Here is a 10,814-nt window from a genome sequence, read left to right as displayed (position 1 = left end):
TCCGGCCATCCTTCCGCCTCAGCCTTCCGAGTAGCCGGAATTACAGGCACACACTACCATGCCCGGCTGATTTTTAAAATTTTATTGTAGAGATGCGGTCTCACCAAGTCGCCCAGGCGGGTCTCGAACCCGCGAGCTCAGGCAATCCACTCACTTCAGCCTCCCAAAACGCGGGATTACAGGCTGAGCCACCGAGCCCGGCTTGCTCCTACAATTTTTACATTAGGGTTTGGATAGGAAACAAGGAGTCATGGTTTGCCGTAAATTTGACTTTCCCAGCAACCTGTCTTCGAGGCCTGAGGTATCACCAAACTCCCAAGAGCCTTCCCTCCATCCCGCCCTCACCCCTAGGGCCAGAAGCGGCTGGACTTTGACTCCAGCACACACTCCCTGGGAAGATTTTTTCATCAGCTTGAAAACTCTGGCTCTCAGAATGCTGCCTTCCCAAAATAGGCTAATTATGGTGATTCAAATGACTTTGCAAGCCAGGATTTAGACAGCACACAATTAGAGTCTTGCTAAATGCTTGCAAAACGCAGTTCTTCCTAATTTCATTACTGTCTCTTTTGATTAGAGGCTAATTACTTTCGACCCTAATCTTTCAGCTTGTCTGGGTCTTAGTGCCTGGAGTAACAACCAGCTCCTGTGCGTTGGTGAGAATTGCACATGTCGTCACCATCCAGCCATGTAAGAGAATTTGCGGGACATATTTCTGTATCTGCAAGAGCAGAAGCACACACTCCTAGGACTGGAACTTCTGGGGTTGTTTCTTACCATTCGTTTACATTGTTTTCAGGGTCTCTGAGCAAATCTTTATGGGTCATTTGAGAAGCAAAGGAGAACCACCATCTTTTGCTCAGGGAAGACTATTTAGATGTGGAAATTGTGCAATGCATGAAATCTAGGGGACTCCTGCTTGCAGAGCTGTGGGCCCTGGTTTCTTTGAGCTCTGTCTTGAGAAAGATGTACCATTTTGTAGTTTTTCTTTTTTGTTGTTGTTGTTTTTTGAGTTGAAGTCTCACTCTGTCGCCCAGACTGGAGTGCAGTGGCATGCTCCTGGCCACCGCAGCCTTGACCTGCTGGGCTCCGGTGATCCTTTTGCCTCAGCCTTCCAAGTAGCTGGAACTACGGAAGCGTGCTACCACATCTGGTTACTTTTTATTTTATTGTAGAGGCGAGGTCTCGCCAAGTTGCCCAGGCTGGTCTCGAACCTGCGGGCTCAGGCAATCCACTCGCCTTGGCCTCCCAAAGTGCTGGGATTATAAGCTGAGCCACCAAGCCTGGCCCATTTTATAATTTGTATAATACCACAAGGCTCCAGGCAGCTCATTCACAAAATTATGTCCAGAACAGCCCTTGTTTCTTACTCCATTTGGTTAAGATTCAAATCCCTCACCTTTGGTTGGAGGTAGTATGCTATAAAAAAAAAAATCTAGACAGTAGCCCAGTGTAACTGGCTTCTATAATATTCTATAAAATTACTAATGTCATTATTGATACTATTCTTAATAAGATCCCTTTCTGTCCGATTGCTCCATTCTCCTCCAAACGTGGCTTCCACTTACTGGTCTAAATGTGGCTGTTGGAGCTCCTGCCATCGTGTCACATTCCCCTCAGGAGGAGGAGGAGCGGGAGAAGAATGCCATCCCTCTCTCCTCTCTCTCTCTCTCTCTTTTTGAGGTAGGAGTCTCACTCTGTTGCCCAGGCTGGAGTGCAGTGGCACGCCCATGGCCTCCACAGACCCTTCTGCCTCAGCCTTCCAAACAGCTGGAACTACAGGCACATGCCAACACGCCCGCTAATTTTTTAATTTATTGTAGAGATGAGGGCTTGTCAAGTTGCCCGGGCTGGTCTCAAACCCCTAGACTCAGGCAATCCTCTGGCCTCTGCCTCCTAAAGTGCTGGGATGACAGGCGTGAGTCACTGCGCCTGGCTTATCCCTCCTCTCTTTACAGATACTTTCCAAAAGTTGCATGTGCCACTTCCATGTGTACACTGTGGGCCAGAACTTAGGTCACAACTCAGGTCATGTACCTAACTGTGAAAAAGGCCAGGAAATGTTCTGGTGGCACGTGTTCTAAGGGTTTTATAGGCATTACCACATTTCCCCCTCGCCACTACACCAAGGGGTAGTTAATAAGACCCGAAGCAGCTAAGAACTAGCCTAAGTTTGCCCAGCAAGATGGCTGAGCAAGTGGTGACAGGTTTAGGATTTGTTTTATTTTTATTTATTTTAAAATTGTGGGGGTACAGTTCAGGGTTACAAACATTCATTGTGCAGGTATCCTTGTTGATGAGGTGTACTTGGCCTCTTCCCCAGAGTTTCTCACTACTGCCATCCCACCTCCCCGCCCTCCAAGCCCCCACAGTTTCCCGCCACTGTCAATTCTTTTCTTATCGTATTATGATAGTTGTTCAAGGCCCACTTATGAGTGAGAACATGTGATACTCAGATCTTTGTTTCTGTGACGGATCACTCAGTATTGCAGACTCTAAGTCCATCCAGGTTGCTGTGAAGTTCATGATTTTGTTCTTCTTTATGGTGGCCATTGTGCAAATGGACCACATTTTTTTTATCCAGTCCACTTTTGATGGGCAGCACGGTTGGTTTCAGTTCTTGCTATTGTGAACAAGGCTGCAATAAACATATGTGTGCAAGTATCTTTTTTACAGAGTGATTTGAGTTCTTCTGGGTATATTCCCAATAGGGGGATTGCGGGGTCATATGGAAGGTCGATTTTTAGAACTTTTAGGAATCACCACACTGTTTTCCACAGAGACTGTACGAGTTTACACTCCCACCAACAGTGTAGCAGTGTTCTCTTTTCAATACATCCCCTCCAGCATCTGTTATTTTTTGAGTTATTGATGATGGCCATTCTGACTGGAGGTAGGTGACATCTCAGTGTAGTTTTAATTTGCATTTCTTTGATGACTAGTGAGGCTGAACATTTTTTCATGTGTCTGTTGGCTGCTCTTATGTCTTCTTTTGAGAATTGTCTATTCATATCTTTTGCCCCCTTTTTTTTTTTTTTGAGTCGGAGTCTCACTCTGTCACCCAGACTGGAGTGCAGTGGCCGCTCCCGGCCACCACAGCCTCGACCTGCCGCACTCCGGCGATCCTTCCACCTCAGCCTTCCAAGTAGCTGGAACTACAGGCGCATGCTATCATGCCCGGCTAATTATTATTATTATTTTTTTGATTTATTGTAGAGATGAGGTCTTGCCAAGTTGCCCGGGTTGGTCTCAAACCTGCAGACTCAGGCAATCCACTCGCTTCAGCCTCCTAAAATGCTGGGATTACAGGCTGAGCCACTGAGCCCGGCCTGCCCATTTTCTAACGAGGCTGTTTTTTGCTTTCCACTTCCTTTTTTAACTTTTAATTTTTTTATCGTAAAGATGTGGGGCACAATTCAGGGTTAGGCCTACACATGTTCCCTGCGCAGGTGCCCTTGTTGATAACGTGTGCCCCCCCCTTCCCCAGGTGGATCCCACTACTGCCAATTCTACTTCCCCACCCCCTTCCTGGCAGTTTCCCATTAAGGATCAGGATTTGAGCCGAGGCCTCCTTGTTCCAAAGCTGGAGCTCCTAACCACAAGGCCATACCACCAGATGCTTCCTTTTTTTAACTTTTAGCAAGGGAAGACGGCCCTGGCTGTGGCCTCCAGAAGCAGCCACAGCCTTGTGGTGGACATGTTCATTAAAGCAGAGAGGTAGTATACCTAGAGAGAGGTAAGGAAGGCCACTCCAGCACAGCTAGCAGCTCCTTTGGCAACCTCCGTCTTCTTATGGGGCAGTGTGGGGTCAGTGTCATTCTTTTCTCTGTTCTGATGGGCAGAGCTCCGGTCAGAACAATAATAACTGTCTCTTCTATCCGGCACTGCCTCATTCGTGGAATGAACAGCTGCCTCTTCCTTGGCGACATCAGACGTCAGAACTGAGGGTGTACAGAGTTCACTTGGGCTGCGCTGCCTCATCCATGTCGCTCTAACAGGCCTAGCATGCAAGCCCCTGATGGATGATGCCTGGTTTTGTTCTCTGTCCACGGTCTGGCCATGGGTTATTCCCAGAAGTTTTAATGATCGGGGGCGGGGGGGGGGGACTGGGGTGGGGAAGCTTCTTTTCAAAGCTATGTTGTTTTCACTGGCTCTCTGTTGCTCAAGTATTCTGTGACAGTCATGAAAACCTTACTTGTCTGAGAACATAAAACTCCTGTCTTCAAGTCATTCTTTTTACGAGTCTTTCATCTTTATTTTCTCTGCCCTCTCCTTCAAAATTCAAGTCTACGCCTTCAGGCAAGAATGCCATTGCCAGACTCTACCCCCCACTTTCAGTCACAGTTGTTTCCATCCTAAGTCCCATGGCTACTGCCCTCCAATGTTTTAGCGTCAGAATTCAGGTCCTCATCACTCAGGTGTCTACCCTGAGGCACTGTGAATCTGGACTGCTGTCTGCTTGGCCAATCCTGGGAAACTGCCCTTAAAAGCAAAAGGCATTTATTCATCTTCTCCCTCACAATCTGTTTTAATTGGCTCAGTAGTCTTGATATATAAAAGAGATCTGACAATCAAGTTCACAAACTCATCCTAGAAAAAGTGCTATATACCTCACTGCTGAATATCATTACAGTCAATTTCGAAGTACTCTCCTTGGGAAGGCATGCACTGACACCAGCGCCTAGTCCACCCGTCAAAGCAATTTTGGAGCTCTTTTTCTGAAATGGCCATCAGAGCTGTCATCATATTACCCTTGATGTCCTGAATGTCATCAAAATGTCTTCCTTGCAATATTTCCTTTATCTTTGTGTAAAGAAAAAAGTCACTGGGGTCCAGATCAAGGGAGTACAGAGGGTGTTCCAATACAGTTATTTGTTTACTGGCTAATTCGTTATTTCTTTACTCACTCACAGACACTGCTGTGTGAGCTCATGCATTGTCATGATGCAAGAGCTCCTTTAAGACAATTTGGGCACACACCTTCCTCATGCCAGGATTTTCAGTTAAGATTTTCCTGTTTCTCTGTTGATGTTGTTTGGTCTGCTATGCTTCTCACAGTCAGCCTATGATTTAGATGCACAATTCAATGAAGTTTTGCCATGTTTTTGTCAGTTCTGATCACTACCGGCCATTCTGACCTCTCTTCATCAGTGACATTATTCCCATAAACTTGGAGTAGTTGATTTCACTCCCACTCTTGCCAAGTTTAACAAGAAAGTTAATGTTTGTTCATTGCTCTAATTCCAACACCGACATTCTCTCGACAATAGCTCTGATGGCCGTTCCAGAAAAAGAGTTCCAAAATTGCTCTGACAGGTGGACTAGGAGCTGGCATCAGTGCATAGCTTCCTAAGGGGAGTACTTTGTTTTTTTGAGTTGGAGCCTCACTCTGTCGCCCAGACCGAAGTGCAGTGGCCTCCCGGCCACCGCAGCCTCGTTCTGCTGGGCTCCGGCGATCCTTCCGCCTCAGCCTTCTGAGTAGCTGGAACTACAGATGCGCGCTACCACGCCCGGCTACTTTTTTGATTTATTGTAGAGATGAGGTCTCACCAAGTTGCCCAGGCAGGTCTCGAACCCGCGGGCTCAGGCAATCCAAGGGGGAGTACTTTGAAGGTGACTGTAGTGATATTCAGCAATGAGGCATGTAGCACTTTTTCTAGGTAGAGTTTGCAAATTTAACAGTCAGACCTTGTATGAATCCTTTTAAAGGTCACATCATCCTCTGTGCAACTTTTTTTGTCTGTAAAAAAAAACCCTGCTTTGCATGTACAACAAAAAAATTTTTTTTTTGAGTCAGGGTCTCCCCATCACCCAGGCTGAAGTGCAGTGGCATGATCAGGATTCATCGCAGCTCCTAACTCCTGCTCAAGAGATCCTCCTGCCTCAGCTTCTTAAGTAGCTGGGACTACAGGCATGTGCCATCGTGCCTGGCGAATTTTTAAAATTTTTTGTAGAGATGAGGTCTCACTATGCTGGGCTCCAGCAGTCCTCCTACCCTGGCCTCCCAAAGTGCTGGGATTGTGGGCATGATCTACTGCACCCAGCCATTGTTTATACCAGTCAGTCTTCTCTGTTTCTTCTTTTCCTTCCCACTTATATCTGTTGTTCCTTCTTCTTCTCCCTCTTCCTCTTCCTCTATTCCCCCCCCCCACGTGCTTATTTTCTTAACTCCTTGCTGTATCTTATTGAATAACTTTCCCAAGGTCCACCTTTTTTCTTTCTCTTTAACTTGTTTTCACATTTTCTTTGAAAATAGAAATATTCACTTGTTCTATTTTTAATGTCTGGTAGCATTTAAAAAATTCTTTTGGTTAGATGAGAATAAATTACTTTTCCACCAAATGAATAAGCTCTCTTTCCTAACAAATCTTTATGTAATAATTAGATGAACATTGAAAACCATATATAATGCATGCATATAGCTGAAGGTGACCCCTGGAAATGATAAGAGTTGTTAACCCTGGTGACAAGTGGATCCTGAGGTTTGGAGTGGGAGGAAGACTTGTTTTTTAAGATAAGTAGTACTTTTTTTTTTTTAACCAAATGCATATATTATTCATTTAAAATTCTCTTTACTCATTAAACAAGTTTATATCCTAGCCTAATACAAAATGGTTCCTAGTAAAAATATTAAAGAGGTGATACAAATTTCCTCTCTTATATCCACTTATGCATTAAACTAACTACCCAATCATCCACCAGTAAATTCAGTGATTCACAGCAAATGGAAGCTTCCTAAAATCTGGCTTATGTTATTTCAACTTCCAGCGTGCTACTCCTGGTTCATTCTACTCCTGAAATAGTTCAGTGCTTTGGCAGATAAGCTAGTTGATGCTTTCACAAACTGTTGAAAAAGTCCTGGGTTTTCCAGAAGCCCTGCCCTTTCCTGTGGAAGCCTGAAGGATCATCTGGCCTGAGCCCGGAAAGGCACAAAGCATGCCATTTTCTTAGAGGACTGAAAGTGCCATAGCACGAAGACAAATGCCGGAGCATTTTGTGTTCTTCCCTTTACCTTGTGAGGCTGAGGGTCTTGATCTTATGGAATTCATCGCTGTTCCGGGAGATAGAATGGAGAGAAAATGACAAAGTGCCTCGCTCCCAAGTTTGCTGGGTTTTCCCGCCTTCAACCTACCTCTCCGGGAGACCCTCAGAGCCAGACACTGTGAAAGTACCCCTGAGGCTGCTGGAGGGGGCCTTGCCTTTTACGGTGTCTGAAACAATGATGGGTCCCCCCCCATTCCAAAGGCCTTGCCTTTGTCGGAGGGCTCCTGGAGGAGGTTGCTGGTGCGGGGTCGGGCGCAGGCTGAGCCTCAGCGAGGCTTGGGAAACCAGGGCCCTGCCCTCTGGGGTCCATCTCCTGCCCAAGCATCGACTCCCATCCTGTTGTTAAGCACATTTTCGTGGATTCACGTTTATTTAAGTGAAAGACAAAAGTGGGAGCCGCTAAACATGAGAAAGGAGAGGCAGATGGATGGGAAGCCTGAGCCTCCCCGTGGGCCGTGTGTCCAGCGTGTCCTCAGCTTCCTGCAGCCTTCTGCAGGACTGTCGGGAGCCCTCATGGCGTGAGCATGACGTGCAGTCCTAGGAAGCTTTCACCTGGACATTTTCTCCAGTTTTTTTGGTTTGCTTCTGCAGGACTCTGGTGGATTCTGCAAAAGGGACAAAAGGAACCTTCCAACGGACAGAAAACAAGACACCCTCTAGGCAACGTGCTAGGGCTGAGCCCTACGGTGGCTTCCACGCCCGTTCTGCCTCCTTGGCCACCCTGTCCGGCCTCCACCCTGAGCATGGCTTCCAGTTTGCTCACCGCACACTCTCCAGAGAGCAGGACGGATGAATCCAGAGACCACCTGGGGGTCCTTATTAAGGATACGCTCGATCTGGGCCCCGCTGAATCTTCAATATGATAAAATCAAACGCCCAAAAGAAGAAAGGGGGATGTGGATCCAAAGGAAAGCTACGAAAGATGGGCTTGTTGTTGTGACATTTTCTTCCCCAAGACAGCTCCTCCGTTCTCTTTTAGGGTGGGCACATGTCAGTCAGCCGCATGTAACACAGCACCGCAGTATCCCTCACACGTCCTGTGTCAGACAGATGATACTCCAGCTCTTCACCTCGGGCATTTGTCTCCATCTTGGATGACAAAAAATGATCCGGGGACTGATGCCGTTGAACATGTAGTCTCAGTTACCACCTTACCAATTATATCTGATATGCACATGCACCCTGAAACAAGACATGCGGGGGACATGTCTGAAGTCATCTGGCGCAATTACTTTGCACTTAGGAGCATCAGGAGAGCATCCGGGACCCGTCCACAGACTCTGCTCTGACATTCAGGCAGGACCACAGCCTGGAGACCAGGCACATTCGCCCGCTGCTCTGGGACTTGGCTTGCCGTCAGTTGAAGGCCAACGAGTGGCAGAGGCCGGCCCGTTTATGGAACTTTACAGAGGACCAGATCAGAGCCATCGAGGAGCAGTGGTCAGGTGAGGACAGGCTCGGTGACGTGAGCTGGAGGCATTCAGACCTTCCAGGTAAGTGCCTGAGGTCCACAATAAGCCAGCCGCGGACTCCAGGGGCCCCAGGAGCAGGGACAGCTAGCCTAGGCCCACATCGGCAACTGGGCACTTTGCAGAAAGCTAACACTTATGAGAATCTGCAACAAATTGAACTTTACAAAGGGTGGTTGCTTTGACTGAGCCATGTCCAAAAGGTGGCATGTGGCCTAAAAAGAAACAAAGGTTTCCAACTGAGTGAGCAGAAAGAAAGCAAGGATTTAAAAGCTGGTATGTCCCTGGGAAGCCAGTCTGATTTCTGGTGTTCCTCGAGAAGGTCGTAGGGTGAATGAGTTTATCCTGTAGTCAAAAGGCTCCCCTCCAGGAAGGTTGAGCCTTCCAGTCCAGGAAGAGGGCGGGTGGAGGGAAGGGGTCTTGTAGGACATGGCCTTGGGGAGTACTTGGCCTTCCCATGAGAGACATGTGGGATAGACCCGGAGGCCTTTGTGGACCAGATGATTCCAAGCAGTGGGATGATTTCAGCCAGATCAAGCCGGCAGAATGAGTGAAGCCAGGTCAGCTGGATTTCTTAGTTTGGCTTTTTAGTAGTTTGACCAAAACCTAGGAAATACTGAAAGTTTGCTTGCCACTACTCAACTGATGAGTTTTAAAAGCAAAGCAGCGAATGTTTTCTTGGCAGTTTTCTATTCAGAGCTCTTCTCTCATGAGCTGGAAAGGTGTTCCCTCTGCTTGGGGACCGATTTGCATCAGTGACGGCTGGAACTGCAGGAGGCAGAACCACAGCCCTGAGCACAGGCTGCCTGTGCCACATGAAAGCAAAGGATGGGGCTTGGTGACAACAACATTCACAATTCAATTACATTGTCATCCAGGGCAAGGCTACTGGCACCAGAGAGTGTGTGGGCTTTGAGCAAAGGAGCAGCACGTGGATGCTGGCTTTAAGAAAAACTAGTTTTTCAGGAGCAAGATTAAGAAAGGAGCAGAGGCTCACCCAGGGCCACGTTCCTCGTGCCTGCAGCCCCTGTGCCCTGGGATGCCTGCTGTCCCGTGTCTGTCTGGTGGCAGCTTCTCCTGGGCTCAGGCCCTTGCCCTCCACATGTCTGCTCCCACACACCCGCCATAGCGTGTGCGTGACAGTGTCTTCCTAGCTCTCCGGCGGCACGTGCTGCTGCTCAGGGTGTGGCTTAGGGACCAGCAGCAGCAGCACCGGGGGCTGGCTGGACAGACTCGCTGGGAGTCTGCATTTGCACCTGACGTCCGGTGAGGTGGACACGGCTCCCCAAGGGTGTCGTCAGCGCTGGTGGCACCTCGGCTGTCCAGTCCCTTGCACACCCCTCCTTGTGTGCGCCCCGCACAGCAGGCACATGGCTAGGGTGGGTGAGGGAGATGCTGGGTGTCATCCTGCAGTGCAGCGAGGGCGGGCGGGGCTTCCTTGTCGGAAGAGGATGCATCTGCCCCTGCCGTGTCCAGTTGGCACTGAGGCTGCATCGAAACAAGCGTCGGCTTGTGTTTGACCCGGGACCTCTTGCTCGGCACGGGAGACGAAAGCCTCCAGGAGCACGGCCCTGGGCCCCGCCCATGTGGCTGCACGGGGCCCTGGCCACGCAGGCCCATCTGGCCAAGCCCCTGCACCAAGAGCCGGTCCGTGCAGGTTTCCCTACACTTGCTGGGGAGTGACACCTGTGACGGGCAGAAACACTGTCTCCCTTGAAATGGGGGGGAACGAGCCATAGGAACGCTGCCCTGGCAGCCGCAGTCCCAGCGGGGTGTGAGCTGAGGCTCGCAGGGAATGTGGAGCTGTCGAAAGTCCTAAGTGGTCAGCAGCTTCGCCTTGGGTGGGTGACCCACTCACTGCTGGTCATGTTTTAGTTTACTTTTTAGTTTTTTAAAGACAGTGGTCTTGCTCTGCCCCCCGGGCTGGAGTGCTGTGGCATGATCATAGCTCACTGCAGCCTTGAACTTCTGGGTTTGCGCGATCCTCTCTTCTTAGCCTCTGGAGTAACTGGGGCTACAGGTGCACACCACCACACCCAGCTAATTAACAAAAAATTTTTTGTAGAGGTGAGGTCTTGCTAAGTTGCCCAGGCTGGTGGTCTTGAACTCTTGGCCTCAGGCAATCCTCACACTTGGGCCTCCCAAAGCACTGGGATTACAGGCGTGAGCCACCACACCTGGCTAATACTGGTCATGTTTTAGCCTGGAGGTTGTGTCATCCCCTACTGGGCATTAGAAGCAGCATGGGAGTATTTTTGTCTGTGTGTGTGTGTGTGTGTGTGTGTGTGTGTGTGTGTGTGTGTG

General features: G+C 48.8%; 1 protein-coding gene across 1 annotated transcript in view; it reads left to right on the top strand.

Annotated features, from left to right (window-relative positions):
* The window catches only part of ANKDD1B (ankyrin repeat and death domain containing 1B), a 52,451-nt gene extending 42,258 nt beyond the window's left edge, over positions 1–10,193 (top strand). Inside the window, 5 exon segments of the mRNA XM_021709545.1 lie at positions 606–653; positions 3,638–3,733; positions 8,285–8,534; positions 9,693–9,889; positions 9,987–10,193. Of these exon segments, the coding sequence (XP_021565220.1) occupies positions 606–653; positions 3,638–3,733; positions 8,285–8,534; positions 9,693–9,889; positions 9,987–10,193 (798 nt within the window).
* Positions 10,194–10,814: the final 621 nt, after the last annotated feature.

The sequence above is a fragment of the Carlito syrichta genome, unplaced genomic scaffold (assembly GCF_000164805.1).
Source record: "Carlito syrichta isolate Samal-C Ts95f unplaced genomic scaffold, Tarsius_syrichta-2.0.1 Scaffold254407, whole genome shotgun sequence".
NCBI lineage: Eukaryota > Metazoa > Chordata > Mammalia > Primates > Tarsiidae > Carlito > Carlito syrichta.
This window is presented reverse-complemented; position numbering and strand designations above follow the sequence as displayed.